The following is a 25,577-nucleotide window of genomic DNA, read 5'->3' as shown; positions in this document are numbered from 1 at the left end:
GGTTTTAGATGTGTCCTTGATCCATCACAGCTGATTTAAAGGGATAAATGACCTGCTCAACATGTCTTCAGTTCTCCAGAGGCCTGGTAACGAACTAATCATGTGATTCAGGTGTGTTGACCCAGGGTGAGATCTAAAACCTGCAGGGACACCGGCCCTCGTGGACTGGGATTGGGGACCCCTGCTCTAGGGGAAAAATACTACAGCATGAGCAACAGTTAGGATGAATTATGGAAGTCAGTATGAAAGAGATGTTAGTCTAAAACATGGCCGTTTTCCACTATGTTGTTAGTTCTTCATTAGTTAGCTAACATGAATGTTAGCTAATGTAATTCTATCAGCAGAAACCAACCAACCCAGTGACATCGTGGCACTCAACATGTTCTTAAACTTTAAACACCTGTTTCTTTAGTCCAGACAGTGTTAAACCTGTTTGAATGTAGGGCTCCGTGGTGTAAATTAGCATTACATTATATTATGTTAGCATTGCTATTAGCATTAAATGTAGTATTACACTTCTACATTAAGTACTCTTAAATCAGGTCATTTTGACAAATCACTGGGTCCTGTTTTGTTTTACATCAGCTCATGAATATTTACAGTTACCAGGCAAAGCTGGATGAAATGGTTTGGCAACGCTTTCTTGAAAAAGGACTCTCAGTTCTGTGGGTAAGACCTTGGGCTGTGTCCAAACTAAGGGGCTACATCCTTCGAAGGCCACGAAGACCGGAAGTGCAAGGCTGTTAAACTGGACGGTCTGCCTAGCAACCGCCACATAAGCAGCTACAGCTGTGGTGGACGGCATGTTCGATAGAAATGCAGGAAATATTTATGTCATATGTTTGACTTTTATCTGAGAAAACTGTTGTTTCATGTGTGTGTGATGCATCTGGGAGAACATTACAACCATGCACTGAGCCAACAATGCTAACTTTAGCTAGCAAACTAGTTTGCTACTGTAGTTCATGAGGCTAGCCTCATTTCATTTTGATGGTGCAAATGTAAAAGGATTACATCATGTTTTACTGTATATACAGCTTTTTGAAAAAAGAAAAGCAAAGCTCAGTGGTGGTATAAAATAAACTAAAAGATTTGATCTTTGCGTGTTTCAGAAAAAATGGAAGACAAGCTGATGCAGTAAATATTCTTTTATTGATGAGAAAACTGTGCAATTTAAGATGTTGAAGATATGAGAGCATTAAACAGGCAGGTTTGTGTAAGAGGCTCTAACAGGAGAGATGACACAGAAACATCACATCCTTATAAAATACTGACACACTTTATGAAGGGACAACTTTTCACAGCCCTTTGAACTCTTTATTTAAATGAGCTGCATACGTTTCCCAGTGAAACCAGCACTGTGATAAAAACAATACTTTAACTAAATATGTTCTGGATAAAACAAATTGTTATCAAAGGTGTCCGTGGGTCCCTTTACTGTTCCTCCTTTCCCTGTCAGATCCTGCAGGATAAACAGCAGTGAGTGGTTCCCTGTATGTGTTGGAGATGCAGGAAGCAAATATCGAGAAACTGTTTAAATATTTCCACCAGTCCCTCAGCTACAGAGAACGGCTGTCAGCTCTCGCCCTGTTCTCCTCTGCATCTCTCAGCTGCTGCTGGCTCCTTTTTCTCCTCCTCTTCCTCACACACTGCTCCTGGTGTCAGGGGTGGAGAGCCTCGTCCCGTCTCCTCTCACCTGCTCAGTCTCTCCTGACTCTGGACACTTGCAGAAGGAAATCAACCATGGCAGTTAACAACTAAAGCAAAAACGTTATCAAATATCTGTCAACGTTCAGATGAAAATGCAGTTTTCTAATAGATTCACATGGACAGTTTTTTAAACTAAGAGAAAATGGAAACAGGACTTACGATCCTGCAGAGTGTTGATCTTTATAACAAGGGTGACGTGCTCAGGTCGTTTGATATAAGCCTGAGAAAAACATGAGGAGGACTTCTCCATCTACTGTCCGTGTCATTATTAGTGTCTCGATACAGGCTGAGAGCTCCTCCAGCTGTAAACCACAGCGTGGTTGAGTCTGTGTCCTCACCACAGTTCACGGGCCACACACTTGGCTTAAAGAGCGAACCGTCCGCTCGGTTTATCCTAAAACCGTTAAGTACGCTGAGCAGCGCCAAGCAGACCCAGCTTCAGTAAAAAAACTAACCAGCCAGAGCTTGTATGACCTGAGCTGCGTTAAGAGGCTGACGTCACGTAACTTAGCCAAAGGTTAGTAGAATTTAACATTTGAAGACTTTTCAATATGCTAACATTTGTTCTGCTGCATATTTCAGTGAGATAAAAACCCAGTACTTACTGTTAAAAGTTTATTTCCGGACCGCTTCGCTTCGACTTTTTGCCATTTTCTCCAAATGATTTCTTCAACCTTTGATTTGCAATGAATCCTGGGATAGGGTAGGCCACGAAGGATATAGCATCCTTAAAATCTGGGGAAAATGAGGACGCACTTGTGGGCTGCATTTGGAGCCGCTTTGGAATTTGGACAGCCTACAAACGCGGCCTCTGAAGGATGCAGCCTCTGAATTTGGACACAGCCTTCATCTCTGTGAAACCAGGGAATGTATTCTCTGGATTAGGCTTCACTTCCAACAGCAGCAGTGGATCTCCTTACCTTAGCTCCATGACACTGGTAACATTCCCAGAGGGAAAGATTCTTCTGATGTAGTTGAAGTCGCCAACGAAAATGCTGCCGTCTGCTCCACATGCCAGAGCCAAGGGCGCCAGCAGCTTGTTGCCCTCTGCCTGCCCATTACAGCTGGGGCACGAGATGCTGCGGCGACGACCGTTTCCTAGGAGAGGGAGTTAAAATTCACTTTTCCACATGTGAACCAGTAGCTGGTTAAAATCCAGCTGGGGTGGATTCACTAATTTCCAAGAGAACAGCTTTTTATAATAGAAACAGCGATGAAAAGCAGTCTGCAGTACATGTGTGTGATTCCTGTGTAGTTATCTGTGATCGGGAACAGAACAACACTTTTCTAGTCTTACTGACTACTTAAAACATTTTTACACTACAAGCCATTTTTAACCTTCCAGTCAAACAAAGCACTCCTGCCCCGCATCCATGACCAGGTTAGAATCATCAGGTAATCCTAACATCCATGTCTTTGGAAAGTCATTGATTTTCATTCCGGTGGAAGTATGAGGAGGAATACTGATGGCCACAGATGGGATATGAAACAGGAGCCCTTTTTGCTGTGAGGAGATGCTAACCAGCGCATCACCATGCTGCCACCATGTGGCTCGTTGAACTCATGCATCACAGCAACTAGTTTACAAAAGCTTATTATTGTACTCAGGTTGACTCGAAGGTGGCAACTATGTCTTTACTGCAACATGTGCTTCATTGAACTGATTATCCTAAACCTTCATAATTAAACCTCTAATGACCAGTTTACCTTTATTTGGGATTTTCTTTAATCTACATGGAGTGAAAAATATAGAAGTTGACTCAGATAAATACACAAATCTATTAACCCTTTAAGACCTACCATAGAACCAAGTCCGCCGGAGCTTATATTATATTTTTACATGCTGTGGAGCCATTTTTGGGAGCATTTCAAGTTGCTATACATCAATACAACCATTATAGCCCAGATTGTAATAATATGTCTGCATTAAGTGCATAGTAATTACATAAATTGCAAAAAAGTGCAATAAACTAACTGGAAATATATTTTTAACATATATTTGTAGTTAGAGAAATTAAACAGGCTTATCCCTCAAAACTGTAAATACAAAAAAGTTGCACAAAATAGTTTCCCACCACAGGAAATTTATTTTGAGTGTCTTCATAGTTTTATTTTTGAAATACACCAATTTTTATATACTGCAGGAAAAACGAAAATAAATATTATAGTGCAAATTTGCAAAAAAGCAGCATCTGCATCAAAATAAACTATTTCCAGCAGAGCAATATGAGTCCTCAGCATCCCAGAAACGACACAGAAAGTCAGAAAGTCAAAGATAACTTTTAAAAACACCAGTATAGGCTCATGAGGTCCTGATGGTAAAAAACTACATTTCTGCGAAAATGACATCACTTCCAGTTTCAGCAGGTCATGGTGGACATGCGATAGTTCACACTGATGGATGTAGGAAGTGTTACAAACAGCTGATCGGATCGGCAAAGCGTGTTTCTGGAATATTATGTTTTTGTTCCTGCAAGTGCTTTTTATGCAGTTTTTGCAAAGCTTTATGTGGAAGGAAACCGTGACCGAGGACAAGCTGATGGCATAAGATGTAAGTACAACTCCTCCGGTTTCATATGCAAAAAAAATTATTGTGCTAGCTTACGTGGTTGCAGAGCTACCAGGATTTAAAAATAGTTACGCAAAACGGAGCGTGCCCGCTCCCATCGGTTTTAAAGGGTTAATATGTTTTTCTGAAGGTTCTACCATGAATTCTATTGAAAAGGCCGTTGCCTATTAACTTCTCATTAGTGACATCCGGTACTTGTCAGCATAAAAAGATTTGTTTCACCAAGTTAAGGATGAGAATCACACACTGGCAGCATTGTGAAGCTCTACTGAAGTCATTTCTAAACAACTACACATACAACTGAGGCAGCATCATCCTCTAGGACTGTTTTGCTGCCAGTGGTGCGGGTGTATTACACAAAAGTGGACCAAATATTGGACAAGTACTAAATCCTTCAACTTGACTGCAAATCAACAACGAGAAGTCTGAAAATACAAACGTGAAAACAGGTTTTGTAATAAAGCAGTTCATGTATCCAAAGCTGTGACCTCAGTACTACTGACATCTTAAAACGACAGCTCTGTGACAGAAAATCAACTCATTTAGATCAACCAGTTATGTCAAGAGTGGTCAAACATCCAGGTGTAACATCAGCTAGCTGCTGAGAACTAACGCTGTCAGGTCAAAGTGCAACGTGCTGAGGGAGGTTTGATCAAGTATCAGTGATTGTGTACGTATATGTTCCAGCTGTGACGCTCTGTGGAGAAGTGCTGTACAATCAAGACAAACAAAATCCTTTCAAAGACTTAATTCAAAAGAAATGACCATGAAACCATGATGAGTTACATAAACCTCTGACCACAAATGTATGTAACAGACAACAATTAAAGTACAGGCTTTAAAGGAAATGTGCAGTCAGCATGCAGGGACCAGCACTGATTATGTGTGTGCAAGCTCAAACACACTGGGAAGCTTTTATTCTATACTTACCCATGATGCTGTTGATGACAGGTGGCTGCTGGGAAATGAAGACATTCTCACCGCTGCCTTTGTACAGTATCCCTGGAAACGAGATGGATAAAGCATTGAAGGAAAGTGTCTGTGTGTAAATACAGGGAGGCTGCAATCAGCTGGTTCATCTATCAGACTCATATAAAATTAGACCTTCAGTCACCTGTTAAGTTCATGTACTATTTTTACAGTACTGTCCAAATAAAGTTAAACTAAAACTTCTATAAATCGACCCAGTCGTGTCTGAACTTTGGTAGCCAGCGCCTGAGGCACACAGTTTTAAGGGAGAACATTGTTTAAACTGAGGTGTAATATTTTAGGTTGGTAGAAACAATGAAGGATGACAGAGGAGAGAAGCAGAGTAAGAACGATGAGGGGTAGGTTGGCTGGCTTTTGACGAGGTTGATGAGGGAAGATGAAAAGATCAACAGAGGAGAGATGCACTTGTTCTTCAAAGTAAGACATCAAAGTCGCCTCCTGTGGTGAACTGAATTATTAAAACTGCCACTTTCTTGGAACCCAGTTCATCTTATCTTTCTTTCTTATTTTATGCTTGGATGCAAAGCAAACAGAGATTTTAAAAAAAGACAGGCTTCATTTGATGGACGTGGAGCGTAGATACAGTTAGTAGTGCTGCGCCATATCATACCGTTCACGGTAATATCGGTGAACAGTATTACCGTGGGCAATGTTGGGCAACGATAAGAAAATGAAACATGGCGATAGAATATGGGTAAAACGCGCAGGCGCAGTGCCTTTGTTTTCATACGCACACGGTGGAAAAAGCATGGCGGGGACGCAGAATGAGAAGAGCGAAAGTGGATCGTTGAATGAAACCATGAACCTGAACTGGTTTGTAAAAATGCTGCAGCTTCACTGGTGTGGAACTGGTTTAGCTTTCGTCCGTCAGATACACAACAAAGCACTATTTTTGGTAGCGCATGCTAGCGGGCCGTCGTTATTACCGTGTTGTTTGGAAAATACGGCGCACTTAAAATCAATCCTTTGATTTTTCTGAAAGTCGACAGAGCCCCTTATAATCCCGTGTGCTTTATGTATGAACTCTGGTTGTGTTTACTGACCTCGAAACGATTTTATGTGCACGGCGCTCGAAAATGTTTCAGTACGACTTTGCTGAGCTACGAAGCCGCACCGCTTGATGGATTGTCGGAGCATTACGGCTATCGTAGGCGGAGCCTCGCGGAGTGATACGTACTGTGCTTCAACATAATGTTACCGTATTGTGTGTGTATAACCTCTTTTTAAGTGTTGTGGATGTTATACATGGTTATGCTGAGGATGTGTCGGCCAGTTTCCACTGGAAATACCTTTTGGTTAAACTGTCAGCGAGGAATTTGCACTGTTACGTTTTTATATAACTTTAATGCAGATAAAAAACAGCTGCTTGTTTAAGTGAAAATACATTGATGGTTTTTTTGCACTAATAAAGTTGAGGAGTTGTAAAGTATTTTGTCTCGTGTCAGTTATATCCTCAGTTATATCGTTATCACACATTCATATCGTGATAAATATTTTGGGTCATATCGCCCTGCTCTACAAACAGTGTCTGGTTTCTTACTTTTTGGCAAATCTGTCACATTTGTCAAATTTTAATAGAAGACAAAGAGAACCAGAGAAAATACAAAATGCAGTTTTTAAATGTTTTTTTAGTTTATTAATGCAAAAACAAACTAAGCCTACCTGGCCCTATGTGGGGAAGTAATTGCCCCCTAAACCTAATAACTGGTTGTGTCACAGTGCAGACCCACACGCAGACAAACAGAGGAACAGACGGTGGTTTAAACTGAAAGAGAGTCTTTATTTGATGGCTGTACAAAATACTTCAAAGCAACAAACGAAGGGAGGAAGTGAAAACGCTAACAAAAACTTTGAGAAGCTAAACAAAAGAACACAGAAGAAACGTAGGCGATGAAACAGGCGAACCGGCGAGGAACAGAAGGAAACACACACTATATGAACACACACAGAGGGTAACGAGGCAAACAGGCAGGGAACACAGCTGTGAGTAATTAGACTCGCCGAGACTGGGAGGAAGACAAACAGAACACACTGACACAGGACACAGACTGTCAAAATAAAACAGGAAATACGTGAATGGAGAGACGAGGATGACAACAGGTAACACAAGAGAGGCACAATAACATCTAAACACTAGAATCATTAACAAATAACCACAAACAAACTAAATCGATCAATATTCATAATCACAAATCACTAGACCCCGTACCATGACACGCTGAGTCACTCGTAGCAGCAACAACTACAAACACTACAGAAAAACAAACACAAAAACAGCTTTTCTTTATGAAAACCCATCTAAACCTCGAATGATAAGAATGGGATCCAAAAACTGGAATCACGTCTTTCTAATAGGAAAAACTACCCACAAACTAATTCCTGTGCACTTTGACGCTTCTTTAAGGAAAACATGACTTCTTTAGAGAATAAAAAATTCTCAGTTTTGGATGTAAGTGGTATCAAAACATACCAATTGTGCTGCTTGTCTGCAATGCACAGCTTAACTTTTCTGCCCTTGAATTACTATTACAGTTACGTTTATACTACTTTATTACTAAAAATATTTGAACCATTCCTTTAGGACAACAACTACAAGACACCACTCACTCAGCATCTCTAGACCCAGCAGTCTTAGCTAATTATAATCTCCAACCTTCCTTTATATCAAACATCCTTGAAAGAGTAGTTGTCAAACAGCTAACAGATCATCTGCAGAGGAACGGCTTATCTAATAAATGGAGATTTTAATATTGCAGGTTAATTTCCATTGCCATTTTAAGAAGGTGGCGTGTGTCGACCCTTCAAAAGTCAAGAAATCCCGGCCAGCTGTTACTCCAGCTGTTACTCCAGCTGTTACTCCAGGCTAGGTGGCTAATGCACTTCACCTCTGTCCTCCACACTATAAAAGATGGCTCCACTTCTCAGTTTCTCTCTTCTGCTCCACCTTCCATCAACTCTTCGGTGATGCTTCTGTCTTGGTCTGTTTAATAAATGCTGAACTTCTTCGGTGGACTCCCTCCTTCTCACCTACTCTGAGGCAGTTTGTCAGGTATGTATGTGTGTGTATCCGACTAGACACCCCTGTGTCATCAGGTTCCCAATCATAGATGACTTCTTTTTTGAGTTACCACATTCTGAAGATCTTTGAAAAACTTGACCTTCAACCTTGATCTAAAAGTTGAAGTCACTGAAATTTGAACTCGTCTGATATGTTTAGTAGATGGTATCAATCGAGCTTTCCGTTGCATCTTTCTCGACTTGGATGTCTATATCGCCCCCGCGACCACCTGCCCGCCCGGCAGGTCGATGACAACACCCCATCAGTCATTTACAGCTAAGGGATGACTAATCTCTTACAAAAAGATTAATCCAAAATAAGACAAATCTGGATGGATCAACTTAAGACACACAACTCTTGTACATCATGCTTTATTCATGTTCTCAGCTTGAGGTTGTTTCTGGTTTCTTTATATACACCAGGATCATTATCACTCTGTTATATACGATCACACACACAGGGGATGACATTTGAATTCACCTTTCATAATATCACCTTTCTTTGACAAATACAGTCTTCCACTGTTTACTATATGCACTTACACTGTTTACAAGGAAAACGGTGCATTAATGTTAGTTGATGTAACCACTTAATGTTTGATGTAGACTGAAAACTGCAAATATTAACAGAATTCACTGATTTGAAAATCATTTAACTGCAAATAGCACAAAGACAAGAACTCAGGTGAAGTCATATTGCTGTGTTTTTAACTAAATGATCAGACCGTCATGATCCGGAGGTACGTCTGGAAAACTCGTTCAGGCACCTGAGCTCCTTGGTCTCCATCCCTGGGCGGAGCCATTAGCTCCCCTGCAGAAGCTGATTCTGGGTAATTGGGTTGAGGATTTAAGCTCTACTCAGAATGTCCTTCACCGCCAGTTTGTCAACGACCTCAGGTTGGTATCAGCTCCAAGTTTTCAGGCTCTTGTTTCTTGTTTTTTCTGTTTTCCTATGCCACAGTTCACCTGGACCTTCCTTGCCGCTTACCTTCAGCTTCAGCTCTTCTCGGACTACCTCTCCATTCTGGAAAATACAGCGAACCTCACCTGCCTGCCCTCCTATCACCACCCCACAGTGGAACTCAGTCTCTGCCATTACTCACCTGGATTCTCACCGCCTGTCCCTCAAAGCCGAACTCACCCTGGCTACAAGTAAGTCCCATCAGTCGTACTCCACTTCCCCAAGTGTCCTTCGCCTCGCCACCTTCCTAACCCCGTTCTCTTCTCTTCTCAGACGTACCCACTTCATTCCAGTTGCACCTGTTAAGTCCCAGTTTTCCCTTACTGACCCACGGCCACGTCGCTACGCCACCCACGCCCTCCTCTACGAATTACACTCTGTTGTCTTATATACACACTGTAAAACGTGCTCGCCGTCTCTGTTGTGGTTCTAGGCGTTTGAGTCCACTTTTGCAATCGGTTTGCGCCGCTGTGACACACACTGGCACCAGAATAGAGTCATAACCTTAATGCAGGTATGAGGCCCTGTCAGGTCATTGTACTAATGTTCAGTTGAATATGAGGCTTTGGTTCAGATGACTGTCACATGCTCATGTCTGCTGTCATATAGTCTGTGATCCATTTATAACTCGGTTTCTTATGTTTACTCAGTCTAAGAGTCATCATATGAATCATGGGAGCATTCCTCATTGGCAGGGCTTCGTCAGTATTCACTAAACAAGTGTGCTTCGTGCAAATATAATATAAATTATGCCCATTCCACGAGAGCACATCTACAGCTGAACTATGAATAAAACACTGGAGCAGTGTTGGATTCCCAGACAAATAATTATTCCTGCAGTGTGTTTGGTCTCAAAGAGACTGCACTGCAGTTCTGTCCCTCCAGATTCAGAGTCACACCCACGGAGAGCAGAACACATGTTGCCAGATATCACAAATCACACTTGCTAATAGACACACTCTTTTTCATACACACACATATACACTGAATGGGGGGAGGAGGTGTTGAAAGCCCAGGAGGACCGCAAGGAGAGAAGGTGACTAGCAATGTGATGGATAGGGTGACAGACAGAGTTCAGCGAGGGAGCTGCTGGAGAGGGGTGAAGGGTAGAAGGATGAAAAGCCTTTAAAATGTATTTTATAAACATGTGCTTTACGGGATCGTTGCATCTTAACAAGACAAATTCAGCACAAAGCTACAAAAATGTGGCTGGCTAATGCTGCTGTCTGCTCAAAAGCATAGACAGCCGACAGCCAGCGCAACCGCTGCCTTCATTACAAATGATCAGATCTGATTGGTGAGGCGCGAGTAAGAAAGGCAAAGTTAGCGACTCCAAATTCCAACAAAAGGTTTCCCTACTCGCTTGACTAAAGCCTGCATGAACAACATTAATATTAGTAGGACTGTTTTCTTTTGCAGTGTTGTCACATATTGCTGTGTCAGTAACACTGAATATAATGTACAACCTACCATTCTGTACGTCCAGGATGTGATGCTTATCCAGTGTCCATCCTCCCACGTTGGAAGCATCCAACTCATAGCCCTGCAGAATAGCCGTCCTCTTCTCCCACAGGATGAGATCCAGGCAGGACTCGTATTCAAAACCTACGGACACTGTTAGACAAAGAGTTTCAGGTAAGTCCACATATTTAATCCTTCCCGTTGTACATTTTCAAACCAAACAGGAAGGCCTGTGCAATTCTGAACAAAGAACCCAGGTCTATACACGGGCCTGCAACACAAGCACCCAGCACACCAGTGACCCTCACATGTGTTTGCTTTTGCAACATGCAGTGACTCCTGATGTTGGTTCACTGAGAGCCTTCATTTTTACACACACACACACACACACACACACACACACACACACACACACACACACACACCAAGTGTGCATATGAACTATTAGCCACTACAGCTGAGTATGTATAGAAAGCTTTTTAGTGCTACTTCCTTAGCACCATCACCTGCTATGATATTGCACATTTGAAATACAAGACTGGTGCCAGAGCCTCTGTAACATCAACTTTCAGTATATTCAGATACACTATCAGTCACAGCCTCTCATCTAAAGTTTTTCTTTATTTTCTATGTGATTGCAGATTCCCACTGAAAGCATCAAAACTATGACTGAACACATACATGATCATGTAGTAAACAAAAGAAACATGTTTTATATTTTAGATTCTTCCAGTTATCCAGCCTTTGCTTTGATTCCTGCTTTGCTCACTCCTGGCATCCTCTCCATGAGCTTCATGAGGTCGTCACTTGAAATGGTTTCCAACAGTCGTGAAGGAGTTCCCAGAGATGCTGAGCACCTGTTGGCTTGTTTGCCTTCACTCTGCGGTCCAGCTCATCCCAAACCATCTCAGTTGGGTTAAGGTCAGGTGACTGTGGAGGCCAGGCCACATAAATCACCAACAGTGTCATCAGCAAAGCCCCCCCACACCATCGCACCTCCTCCTCCATGCTTCACAGTGAGAACCATCAGTTCATTTATTCTGCCCAAAGACCCGGCAGGTGGAACCAAAGATCTGAAATGTGGACTCACCAGACCAAAGCACAGATTTCCACTGGTGTAATGTCCACTCCTTGTGTTTCTGGGCCCAAATAAATCTCTTCTGCGTGTTGCTTTTCCTCAGTAGTGGTTTCTTAGCAGCTATTTGAACATAATAATGTAGCTGCCATCACAAGTGTGTGAATGTGTGTGTGGATGGGTGGGTGACTGAATGTAGTGTAAAGCGCTTGATTTTAGCAATTTTCTAACAGTTGTCAAATATGGCTGTCAGCTGCGCACCAACCTGACTGCTGCACAACACAACTGATGGTCCCAACTCCATTTAGAAGGCAAGAAACTCCCCCAATGAACCCTGACAGGCTCACCTGTGAAGTGAAACTATTTCAAGAGACTACATCATGAAGCTCGTTGAGAGAAGGCCGAGGGTTTGCAGCGCTGTCAACAAAGCAAAGAGTGGAAGCTAAAATATGAGACATAATTAGACTTATACATCAATTTTTAATAAAGAAAAAACATTAAATCAAAAGATGTGTCCAGTGATTAGAGTTGGTCCGACTCCCGACCAGGGCGGGGCGTCTGTATCCAGTAAGCGGCTCTAGGCAAGACAAGCCCCCCCCCCCCCGATGCTAACCAAGCCTACCTTGGACATGAGTGAGAGACATAAAAATGAAGCTATACCGACTAAGACGTTGCCAAGATTAACAAGGTGCATCAGTTGTTGAGGAAACAGCACATGCTGATGAGAAACGGGCTACTGGAACAAGGTAGCATAAGTGGGCAAGAGATGAAAATAGGGCACTGTTGGAATGCTACTACGCAAGTAATCCCAGCAGAAGGGGTTACATGCACAGGATGAGGGATCCAGAGTGACAGCGAAACAACTAGTAACAACTCCTCTACATGGACGGCATCAAGCTGTATGCCAAGCATGAACGAGACATTGATTCACTGATATACAGCAGCAACACTGTAATGTCATTCGGACTGGAGAAGTGTAGTAGTCAGGTAGTCAGAACCGAGGGGATCGAACTACCAGATGGCAACACTGCAGACATCGAGGACAGCTACCAGTACCTGGGGATCCCACGAGCAAATGGGAACCACGAAGAGGCCGCTGGGAAAGCTGCAACCACCAAGTACCTGCAGAGGGTCAGGCAAGTCCTGAGGAGTCAGCTGAATAAAAAGAACAAGATCCGGGCCATCAACACCTACGCCCTGCCCGTGATCAGGTACCCTGCTGGGGTAATAAGCTGGTCAAAGGAGGCGATGGAAGCCACTGACATCTAAGATGAGGAAGCTCCTGACCACACGTCCAGCACCCTGAGACTGTACACTCGGCAGAAGGAAGGAGGCTGGAGACTAGTGAGTGTCAGTACCACGGTCCAGGTGAGACAGCGAAGGCAACGATGGCATCTGGATTTATATTTAACATGAGGAGTTCGTATGGCCGAGCCATTTTGTTTTGTCCCCTGAGCAACAGGTGGAACTTCAAGTTCTCATAGAAAGAGCTCCTTGTTGATATCGCTGTTGTTGTTGTCAGTTTTGGTGCTTTAGACACACCACATTAGATGATGGAAAAATCAAGCCTCTGCATTTATGAGTGAAAAGAGAATATTACATGTTGTAAGTTTCAAAACACTTTTTAACATATTTAACACATTAACATCCAACTTCAGATAAACAATTTAAGGAAGAAAAAGATGAGATTGTTAGAAAAGTGTCTGCGAACGTGATTAAACTAATGCTGTTTCATGCAGAGTGGCAGTGACACTGTTTAAAGCCCTATATGTGATGCTGAGGATTTGTCAGATACCAACCCTTATAGCAAATGCCCAAAACTGCCTGTATTTTCTATTTGTACAAACTTACCGACTGCCTCTGATAGTCCATAGACACGCTGGCCATAGGCATCTGTCTTGTCCCAGATGAATGTGTATGACAGATTTGGTTGTGCAGGGAACCATTTTTGGAAGAGGCGGCCCACCACTGCCACCATCAGGTGAACCTGGATTGACAGGAAAGGGTTAACTTCATGATACTGATTAATTCACAGAAAACAGTAACGGTAGGCATTTGTCTTAGCTGTAACTTGAAATGCTGGGAAATATCACTCATCACACCTTCATCAAATTGAAAGGTATTGATGTCTGCGTCATGGTGACTTTCAGCACTGGTTTATATCCTGCTGCTCTGGAGCTAAGGTAGATCAGGTTTAGATCACTGCCAGGTATTGATGTTTGTTCTTGTAGAACCTACAGAAAGAAACGAAACACACCAGACACATCAGTACCCACGGTTCCAAATGGTAAATGGCCTGGATTTGTATAGCGCTTTACTTAGTCCCTGTGGACCTCAAAGCGCTTTACTTAGTCCCTGTGGACCTCAAAGCGCTTTAGCACTACATTCAGTCACACACACATTCACACACTGGTGATGGTAAGCTACATTGTAGCCACAGCCACCCTGGGGCGCACTGACAGAGGCGAGGCTGCCGGACACTGGCGCCACCGGGCCCTCTGACCACCACCAGTAGGCAACGGGTGAAGTGTCTTGCCCAAGGACACAACGACCGAGACCGTTGGAGCCGGGGCTCGAACCGGCAACCTTCCGATTACAAGATGCCCCATTTCAAAACTATTTCAATCTATTTTCCAACTCTAAGTGGTTCACAGTACTGGACAAGCTAGCTTTATTTTCATTTATATGTGTGAATGACACAGGGCAGCACGGTGGTTAGCACTGTTGCCGCACGGCAAGAAGATCCTGAGTTCAATTCCACCATCAGGCCGGGGTCTTTCTGTGTGGAGTTTGCATGTTCTCCCCGTGTTTGCGTGGGTTCTCTCCGGGTACTCCGGCTTCCTCCCACCGTCCAAACACATGCAGCTTGTGGGGATAGGTTAATTGGATAATCCAAATTGCCCATAGGTCTGAATGTGCGAGTGAATGTGAGTGCGAATGGTTGTCTGTCCCTGTGTGTTGGCCCTGCGACAGACTGGCGACCTGTCCAGGGTGTACCCCGCCTCTCGCCCTATGACAGCTGGGATAGGCTCCAGTGCCCCCCGCGACCCTGAAAAGGATAAGCGGAAGCGAATGGATGGATGGATGGATGTGTGAATGACCAGAAAAGTGTGTACTAATGCAACTGCTGTAAATGAAAGGCTGTTCAGTTTCCCTAGAACTATAAAAAATAAAAATAAATGAAGCTTCAATACGGTCGATCGGTGGATCTCACGCACAAAGACATAAAACAGATCATAACGATACTTCTGTGACCTTTCTGATAGCCAAAGTGAGCCAACTGTGTGTTCAATGATGGCTGTCCACAGTGAAAAGAGATGGCCTCTTTTACTCCTTCTTCACACCACCTGTCTCCTCTGTCCCTTTGAAATAGGGTAGATGTGGTTAGAGTGATGATATCAGCTGTGTTGGCCAGCCTTCCCTGCATTGAACCCACTGCTTTACCCGTCCCCTGCAGCTGAGCCACAAACCACACTCCACCACATTCCTGATTAGGGTCCGGTTCTGACATAAACGGTAGTAACCAGACCGAAAAGCAGCGCACATTTCGGTGCTTTATTTCTGTGCTTTTTTTTCCTGAGCTGTGATACACTTCTAGCCAATCATTTTACGTTTCCGAGGATAGTAGGCGGGGCCAGGTACGTACGTTCAGTTAGAGCAGAGCTACAGATTAAAAACGCCCAAGGTGAAGCGGTCAAAGTCTGGCTGTACTTCACAGCAAAAGATGCAAACTCAGCAGCAACAAGTGCTTTAAGCTGATACTGTGATACTGTCAACGGAGGTAACACCTCAAATCCGATGAAACACCTGGCGACGCATAGCGTTTTTTTTTGTTAAAAGCAGAGAAATGCGCCGTATTTAATAGCTTGCTGCGAGACCTCACACCGAGCACATCTACTGCGGGTGTGGTGCCTGTTATCGGACCCGGAGTTAGCAATATCCCCCAAAAACACGAAGAGGAGAGTCCTGGCCCCTAGCCCTGCCAGTGTAGCAGCAATGATGAGGATGATGATGCAGCAGCAGCCGTTCTTCTCTGTAGCTTAATGTTGTTGGTGTGTAATTTACGTTGAGTAGGCTAACCACGTTATTACATTAATGCATGTAAGGTGAACTAGCAAACATCATCATAGCTACATGCGGCTGTCCTCTTGTTTGATGGCAGATGCTCCCTTCACCCTGGCCAAAAAGGCTAAAATGACCAAAGAAAAAGTGGAAACCAGTTAAACATGAGAGGTTTTGGACAAAATTGGTATTTTTTCCATTGTTTAAGCACTGCTTCCAGCCAAGAGTGATGCCATATAGGCCCCATAGCTGCAGAAAAGGCTAACATTGTTATCTTTTTACAAAAAACAGCTGAACATGAGAGGTTTTTGGACAAAGTGTGTGTTCTCCATTCTTTAAGCACCGGTTTGAGCACCAGCACCGTTTCAAAAGTACCGATTTGGCACCGGTATCGGTACCGATGCTCCTGATGAAGTGCTGTACTAAGCGCAAAATTGCTGTCGATGCCAAGTGCGGCAGACCCACAATAAACTTTCAGAGGAGTGACTCAGGAGACTACCAATGACAGGGAAGAATGCCACTGACTGACATATGAGCTGCTAGAGCTTCACCCAGGCAACCAGAACCAACAATCACAGTCCCAGTGTGCATGCAACTTAATAGCCCAGTACAATTGACAGCCTTGCATATTCATGCCATAATTCTGCTCCCTTCACTTTCTTCATGTTCTTTATTTATTCATTTTTTTCTTCCTAACATCCTTGTACAGGTTCAGCTTGGTTTCATCAGTCCAAACATTTTCCTGCCAAAGTCTTTCAGTTGTTTTCTGGCTAAATCTAATCTTGTCTTTTTGTTCTTGAGTGTAACCAGTGGTTTGCACCTTGCTATAAAGCCTCTGTTTTAGACTTTGGTGTTCTCGATTAGGTTTTATGTTGTGAATGTTTAATTTAGAAACTGAAGAAACAATTCTGCAAATCCTCTTTCACTTGCATCAACGTACATGTGGACCTCAAACTGGGAGCTACGAAATAAACGTTTAACACACTGAATCAGTTCCAGATATTTTATCTGCTTCTTTTGTCAGACAATAATCAGGACATAGGCACCTGGGCAAGCCGCTGCTTGTCAGTGAACGGTCCATTTACCTTGGAGATTCTCAAGATGAGATTATGTATAAAAAATTCCATTATTAATGAACAGTTAATGCACGCAGTGGTTCTCAAACAGCATGGCACGCCCCACTGCTGGGGTGCAGAGCTCTGACAGGTGGTGTGCAGGTTACCTGGCAGAAAAGTCATGCAGAACTACTGTTTACCATCGGAATCGCTTCTATGGCGGAAAGAAGAAATTTGCAGCAGTTATGTTAATAATATGCGCATCTGCTGAAAAGCTGCAGGCGTGTGGACGTCAACAGCCGCAATAAAGAAGTGTACTGAAAAGTGCGAACGGGTCTGTCGCGCATCGTTTGCAGTGATGCTGAAACCCAGGACTGGGGCACGAGAGACCCGACCACGTGTTCGCACTTTTCACTACTCTTCTTTATTGCATCTGTCGACTTACACTCGCCTGCAGCTTTTCAGCTACAGCCTACACACACCAGCAGCAACGACAGGACCCAGTTCATTCTGTTTTAAGCCGGCGAGGCGTGATTGCAGAGGCCGCTCAGGTGCGCCCGCCTCCCCCACAGCCACGCCGCAGACCACGCCCCGCCACAGCTCTGCAGTCAAAAACTCTCACTAAATTTCATCTGTGTTCACAAGTTTTATAAGACTAACACTGAACTTTATTCCATGTTTGGCAACGTTCACATTCTGTTTCACTTGTTGTTTGCTGAAACTGCTGAAGGATTCACCGTGAATGAGTTTATTATCCAAATAAAGTTGCAGCTCGGCTTTTCTGTCATTGCTTTGTTTAGATGAGGTGTGAAAATCTTTCTTCCTGTCATGTGAGGATGATGTGAAAAGTTTGAGAACCACTGAGTTAATGTAATACTTTTGTTAAACATAAATAAAGATGAAAGTCTGCAGTTGAATCACATTTTGATTGTGAAGAGAAACTGATGTTTGTGGTGCAAATGCAATGCAGAAGTGTAAGCAGTCACAAATTAGAGAGCTAGATTAAAAATAGCAGCTGGAAGCTGTCTCGACATGCCATCGAAGACGATCAGCGACATTTAAATCTGATGATGTTTTTATGGTTCTTTTCCCAGAACCATAAATACGAGCAGGTCACAGGAGTTGGTCCTAAAGCTTTTGACATTGCCCCCCTGCAAAGCTCTGCCTAGTGCCTAATGACTGCCATGGAGTTAGAACCAAAAGAAGTTATTGAATACAAAACAACAGAAAAGAAGACTGAGTTTCATTTCCAGGTACACAGCAGAGACTGCATGTTCCTGATTTGCTTGTGATTCTTCCACCTGCTGCAGTTTACTTCCACAAATCTAGAGGTATGAGTTTGTCTCAATGTTTGTACTTTTAAGGTCTAAACTACAGCATTTCAGGGGTCTGTCAATAAACATTTAAAAAGATACACAATTAAACTCCAAATGAGACAAAAAGAACTCCTATCCTAGCGATGTGAGGTAAATGATCTACAAGCAACAGGACAGAAGCTGAGAAGACTTCTGAAAAGGGAGAGAGAAGAACTGATTGAGACTACGTTGAAAAAACAGTCCTGAGGGAATACTCCATTTGCAGTGTTATACTTCTCAGCTGCACTATTGCCTTTTCATTAGCTGCGCATTTAGCATTCATTACAGATCCATTTCATGCCTTTAAGGCCGGCCTCACTGCCCTCCCTCTAATGGAGCCAGCTCCACCAAAAGCTAAGGAGCAGCTTTTGATCTACACTCGAACATGTGCGCACGCACACACACACACACACACACACACACACACACACACACACACACACACACACACACACACACACACACACACACACACACACACACACACACACACACACACACGTGTCCACACAGATAGATGTGCTGTCCTATTCATGTGCAAAGACACTGGCTTTGTTTTTTATATGGACAAACACATACAAAACACATATGCATGTTTTAATCTGCTCAACCTAAAGATTTAAGTTTGCCAAGTATAACACAGCTGGCACAAAGTGTTACATTATTTTTACATTGCAAACTTATTCACAGACAGAGAGATCATACTCAAAGTGTCTTAGCTCCCATTAAAGTCCTCTGATTGATTCATTACCTGTGTTTCAGGTATGATGGGGCCATCTTCAGGTGAGCTTCTGTAAAATGTAGACAGAGGAGAAGCAACAATGACAGGACTCGGTCTGATGAAACCACTCAGGTCACAGCTGGGAATGTCATTTTCCTCCTGAAACAGCCAGACACGACATGTGTTGGTCACTGAATATGGAAAGGTGAGCTCAGCAGTCACAGCACTGATTCAATTATTCATTTAACCCGAATACATCTGTGATAGAAAGAGTAAATGAAACAAAGGTCGTATCTGCATATTCAGTGCAGTGTCAACAGTCAGACCCTCAGTCGTTCACCTTCTTCATCACAAGCGTGTCCATCACATAGAAGACATTCCACGGCACCCAAACAGTTCTGTACTGCGTGAGGAAGGGAGCACGCTCAAAGCTCAGTGTGAGGGATGCCCCGCCATTGGCCAGAAGATCAAACCTGTCAGCACATCATCGTCAAACAAATGTGTACAGTGAGTGCTGGGAAACAAGACGTGTGAGTACCATGCAGCTGAATTATACAAGCTTTAATAAGGAAAGCCTCTTAATTCACTGTTACAGAATATAAGAGTGGATTTGCAAACTTCAGCAGGACAAAGACTCTTAAACTTTCATTTGTGACGGTGTAATTGGCTCATTAAATTCTGTGAGTGTGCTGATGTGCATCTTGTGTCTATATATTGTGTGCATTACATACCTACAGTTGGAGTGTGTGAGCACGTTTGTTTGTGTGCAGGTGTGTGTGTTCAACAGTGACTGAGTGCGTCCCTGTGAATCCAGTGCATTTTAAAAAGCGTCTTCCCCACACGCTCACACGTTCTCTTCAGCTGACGTGAGAATGAAGAAGCTGTGTGAGCTGAGGTGGGAATGTAAGAGCACAATGTAGATGTCATTCTCCCGTTGTTGGCTGTCCGTTTTTGTGTTTGTGTGTGTTTATGTATCTTTGTGGGGACCAACACTGTTATGGGGACAAAATCCCGGTCCCCACAAGTTAAAGGTGTTTTTTAATGTCAGGGTTATAATTAGGTGACAGTTAGGTTTAGGCTAAGGGATGTAAAAACACGGTGTGCACGCGTGTGTGTGTGTCTGATTGTGAGGGGGTTACTCAGGAGACCCCCCCCACCCCTGCTGGGCATTTGAAAGAATGCAGGTTTCACATTTACATGGAGCTACATCCACTTTTACTTTCAGGATATGTTTCACACACATGCAGATCATTGATATGAAAATGGTTTCATTCTAGTTGTTGGTGGAAACCTCCATGAAGGAGCCCTGTTTACCACCCTGGTCATCAAGTTTATTTAGTGAACAGACGATGATTAACATCTGTTTTAAACCACTGCTGAGAGGAGACATTTTTGGAAAAGGCACAGTGTTTGTATAAAAGTGTATGAAAATATTAATAATGAATAAGTACACACATGCCATCCTTGCGTGTTATAGTGTATCCATGCTCAGGATAGTGAACAAATGTCACGTTGACTCCAATCAGAGGTGTTCCATCAGCTGTCAGGACCTGACCTCGAATTATCGACACCAAGCTAAAAAGAGAGAAGAGAGCAGAGAGAACTCGTTTACTCACACTGCCTGCAAGATTTACTTAAAACATTACAAAATGTTTAATGGCAAATAGTTATAATACATAAATAAGCCCATCAAGAAGTGAAATTTCCCTGAGTCCCTGTGGCTGAGCTGGAAAACTGTCTTAAGAGATGGAAACACTCACAGCTCACCGTAGCTCTGCAATGTTACTCATTGTGATCGAACTGCAGAGTCCACTGAGGGATAACTTAAAAAACGACAACGGAGGAACTTCTGAGTAATGCTGATGTCACCACGGTACTTACAGTACATGTTGTCGTTTGCATCGGTGTTTATGTGTTTTCTGTTACTGTGTGGTTATTGTGGAAAAAAGAACCACATGCATCTGCCGGGTTTTGTCGGCCTCGTCTCTTGTTCCCGTGTTCAGTGTTCCCTCTCTCTCTCACCAGTCAGTCATGTTCCCATATCTATTTTTTCCCAGTCCAAGTGTCAAGCCTGCATGTCTTGGTCTTTGTTGCCATGGTAATCGGACTTCCTGTTTTATTTCCACAGTCTCTCGCCCTCTTCAGTGTGCTCAGTTTTCTCCCTGTCTGATTAATTCCAGCTGTGTTCCCTCAGGTTTCCTGTCCTTATCCCCGCGCTCCTTGCTTGCCTTGTTATTCCCAGTCAGTTCCCAGTTTCAGGTTTTGTTTTCCCTGTCTGATGCACTTCATTATAAAGTCACAAACATGTCAGACATGCTTGGATTGGATTTCAGTGTTTTAGTTTTTTCATCCCATTTTACTTGCTCCTGTGTAGAGCTGCTTTCACACACACACACACACACACACACACACACACACACACACACACACACACACACACACACACACAGTATATCTGTGTTTTCATGTCTAAAATAATCTTTTACGTTTGCAGGTACATCCCATTAGGGAAACACTGGACACTTTATTACAGGTTTGGTATTACAGGTTCTCCTCTTATGAAATATTCAGTAAATCATAAAAATATGACAAAAGCAGAAAGATTGCCAAACACAATTGCTGTCATGTTTCTTCCCTCTCAGTAGAGCTGCCTTTCAGCCTCTGTATTTGCAGACTGGCCCCTGTCATTCCCTGTTATCACTCTCAATGAATGCTATCTTTGAGGCAGGTGTGGGCAGGAATGGCTTTTGGCAAGGGAAAACAGCAGACCTTGAGCACTATATTTGGATTTTGCTAACATGTTTTATCATTTTCATGCCTACAGAAAGCAAAGCTAAACTACCACTTCTCATATTATGCTAAATAAAAATAGGATACACCATGACCTGCAGGCTTAAAAAATATTAGTCAAACAATCACAGAAAATAAGGACATCAATGAAACCTACTTTGACCTACGACTACAGATCATTTATGCTTCAAAGAGCAGTGCATGAGATATGAATATGTGTGATTTTTCCCTGCCAATGTGCAGGTGGAGTACATGGTTATTGTAACTGCTCAATAACACTGTGTGGAATGATGAACACGGGTGAATCCAGTTACTGCAGAGCTGAACCCATAAAATATGTCATGAAAAAAACAGTTTACAGTAAGATGTCTGCAATATCCAACAGTCATTTACAGCAAAGCAGTGTTTCCATGGCTTGGAATGAACATCTGCATGTGCATGCCAATGTTGCTGCTTTATCCCTAAAATGTAAGAGAAAAAGAAAAGAGAAAACACGACAGAAGACATGTTTACCTTTTATTAAAAGGATTTTCACCATTGATTATGTGAGTCGATTCAGGCCCAACTAGAAAGTGAATGCGCTGGTAGAAAGATCTGGCAGCCTAAGAAAAGCAAAATAAATAAATGGGTAATCTGATGCTGAAAGGTGTCGTCATTTTGTCGATTTCTGACGGGATCTTCTTACCTGTTGAGGAGGCACTGAGGATGGAGACTGGCTGAGCACCTCGCCTGGGTCAGGTGACCCTTTGCAGTACAGCTGATTCTGACAGGAAGGCTGCAGACAGCAGTCTGGATCCATGCAGTCAGCCAAGCCATCTGAAACATGCACAAGCCCTACAGTCACAAAGCTAGCACAGAGTTGGGGAAAACATAGTCGTTTAAAAGCTTTACATGTGAAATCTAATGAACAGCTTAACATGTTTCAGTTCATAGCAAACAAAGGCAGCATAGCATTAGCTGCAACAGCTACATAAACAATTTGTTCAGTCTTTCAGACAGAGGTTTCAATGACCAACAGACGGAAATGTACTAATGCACGTTTAAAATCTGCAGCATTTATATGATTTTATAAACTCTGGTAAGGTTCCTGGAGCCCTTTATATTTTGCATCCAAAAAGCCAGACTTCCTTGTAATTTTTTGAAGTGGTCTTAACCAGCAGGTCTTCAGTGCTTCTGAAAGCTTTTCAATTTTTTCTGCAGACAGCGGCTCCTTTATCACTCAGCTTTAGTGCTGTCCTCATGCGTACGGAGGAGGAGCCGCGCAACAGCGAGTGTCTACAGCCATCAGTGAAACATAGTGGACGCTCTGTCACATTTTCAGGCTGTACTTTAGCCAGTGATGTCTGTCAAACCTGATGGAATTATAAATGCAGGAAAATACGATCAGGTTTTGATCCACCATGCAGCCGATGCAGCGTGTGTGCACGTACAGAGAGACAAAGAAGGTGAGACAAGAAGAGCGACAGAGACAAATACTGTCAGCTGATAGGCTAGAATAATATTTAAAACTTTTACTGTCTCAGAGGTTTTGCTTTAACAATATTATTGTTGTAGTGTCCAGATTGAAACACACAGACAGATAAGATTAGGTCAGACGAGTTAAACGTGTCGAAGGGAGGAATAAGGGGAGCAAGTAAGGAGTCGGGACAGAAGGAGGAGTGCAAGGTAACAAAATCGTTTGTCTCCATTAGTTGATAAAAGCCACGTGTACATTCTGCATACAGTGACATTAAAAACACACAGACTGACAAAGCAGTCCTCTGATTTCTCTTCCTTTCTTTTCTGTTAACATAGTGATCAAATTAAAAGTAGTCCCAGCTGTGTCACTGGCACAGTGCATATGTTGCTGGATAAAACAGCTGTTAGCTGACATATGTAATGCCTACAAAAGATCCAGTTCCCAGTAGTGTTGGTGCACCTTTCTACGGCACTGTCACAATAAGTTTCAGCATGCATAGATCAACGCTCAAGTTTGTAAATCAATCACAAGGTCGAACCATCTTAAAGCGCATCCTGATTTATCATTTTTCTAAACACTAATGGAGACCAGATTTGAAAAATGACAAAAAAGTAAAAATACTAGAGAGAGTGCAGGTTAGAGGCACTCAGACGTTCAGGCAGCCGTGCCCAGCCTTTACACTTTACTGGAACACAGCACATGAGTGTCTGCCCAGCAGGCAGCAGCACAGTCACCACCTCATCATTTATTCATCATCAGGCATTACTTTGAGCACCCATACATACACAGGCAAAGTAAGTAAGTACTCTTTTGTACTTACTCTCTCCCACTCTAACACAGTGTTGTTATCAGCTCTTGAAGTGATTGGATGGTACAAACTGATGTGTCATTTTTCCTCGGTCCCCTGCAATTTAATGCGTGTGGGAGGGGAGGGGTTTTGAGGGGGTGTTGCACTCACCTGTGCTTTTCAAAGTAATCTCCGACCACTTTCTAAAGCACCTGTCCACTGTTCATTTCTTCCTAATGTCTGTCTTTGTAGTCGTCCTTATCCTGTGTTCATTCAGCCGTCAAACAAATCTGTTCATACATTTAACCATCTGTCTCCCCACTTTTAGTGTATCTACACAAACATACCTCCTTCGTTGTCCTTGCTGTCGGTACATAGTGTTTCCATGGCAACGTGGCACCCCGCCCCTCTCCATCCCGACTGGCAGATGCAGTGCCATCCGCTGGCCTCCAAGGTGCATCGTCCATTGTTATTGCAGAGACCTGGACAACCCTCTGGGCACAGGGGACAAGCACAGTTAGCAAAGTCACAGCAGTGGGAATAAAGGAGGGGACCATGATGACCGTCAGGGTGAAGACAGGCTTAAACCTATATACGTCTTTGAAGTGAGGTGATGATATTTTTGTACTGAATTGCTGTGAGAGGAGATCATTATTATTTATTTAATTTAGGGCCACGTTCATGCTAAAAACGATACATATTCGGAGTTTCCCTCTTGACTTGGAAAAACCTCTGAAACAGCACCAAGACCATGATGGGACGAAAAAGTCAAAAACAGCCAGAGGGGCACTGGAGGCCCCCACAGGACTGAGTCTGGACTCTGCTGCACCACACTGAGCTGACTCTTCAATTCAAACATCTGACAAAACCCACCAACAAGCAAAAAATACACACATGGGCTACAATAAATATTCATCCAAAAGGATCAAATAGAAAAAATAAACAGGACTTAATTTTGGTTAAGCTGGCCTTTGGATTCTGATAGGGCTGAGACTGGGCTGGATCGGTGCTACAGCCAAAATCGATCTGTTTCATTCAACAAATGTTTATACCAGCTGTCAGTTTAGAACATTTTAGAAAACATCCCATCACAGTATAAATGCGGTTTCAGATGCTATTCAGAAATGATTCTAACAGACATAAAAGGTTGTTGGTGTAAAATGGAAATGCACAGAATGCAACGATTTCCAATAATTAAAACTAGAAAGTACGAGTGCGCGATATAAACGATATACGATAGAAACGATATAAATTTGGCCAACGATAGAGATTTTGATTATACCGCTCTATCGCGATAGCACATGTTGATGATGTCATCAAGCTGCGCCTGTTTTGGTTGAAAGCATCGCAGCGGCTAAAACCATTATCATCTGTAAATTATGACGGGCAACAGTCACAGCAAAGAGATGAAGCACTCTTGAAATATGGGGAAAGCCAAAAACTGCGCTTCCTCCACTTCCGTAACATCGATTCATTAATGTTGAATTCTCTCGCAGCTGCTCTGTTCCCATGTTGTTGCAGTATA

At 43.0% G+C, this 25,577-nt stretch overlaps 1 protein-coding gene across 1 annotated transcript in view; it reads right to left on the bottom strand.

The window, feature by feature from the left end:
- tenm3 (teneurin transmembrane protein 3) overlaps positions 1-25,577 on the bottom strand; it is a 351,882-nt gene that overhangs the window by 40,535 nt on the left and 285,770 nt on the right. The window contains exons 19-29 of the mRNA XM_085458328.1: positions 24,400-24,546; positions 22,492-22,622; positions 22,320-22,408; positions 20,472-20,591; positions 19,357-19,489; positions 19,047-19,175; positions 13,926-14,057; positions 13,675-13,810; positions 10,758-10,901; positions 5,210-5,281; positions 2,631-2,808 (exon numbers count right to left, since the gene is read on the bottom strand). Coding sequence (XP_085314454.1) covers positions 2,631-2,808; positions 5,210-5,281; positions 10,758-10,901; positions 13,675-13,810; positions 13,926-14,057; positions 19,047-19,175; positions 19,357-19,489; positions 20,472-20,591; positions 22,320-22,408; positions 22,492-22,622; positions 24,400-24,546 — 1,411 coding nt within the window. The remainder of the gene's footprint in view (positions 1-2,630; positions 2,809-5,209; positions 5,282-10,757; positions 10,902-13,674; positions 13,811-13,925; positions 14,058-19,046; positions 19,176-19,356; positions 19,490-20,471; positions 20,592-22,319; positions 22,409-22,491; positions 22,623-24,399; positions 24,547-25,577) is intronic.

Source organism: Copadichromis virginalis, linkage group LG6 (genome assembly GCF_057382275.1).
Source record: "Copadichromis virginalis isolate Kocher_CV1m ecotype Utaka linkage group LG6, C_Virginalis_male_GT1.1, whole genome shotgun sequence".
Lineage (NCBI taxonomy): Eukaryota > Metazoa > Chordata > Actinopteri > Cichliformes > Cichlidae > Copadichromis > Copadichromis virginalis.
Note: the sequence above shows the minus strand (reverse complement) of the source record. Positions and strands in the feature narration are given on the sequence as shown.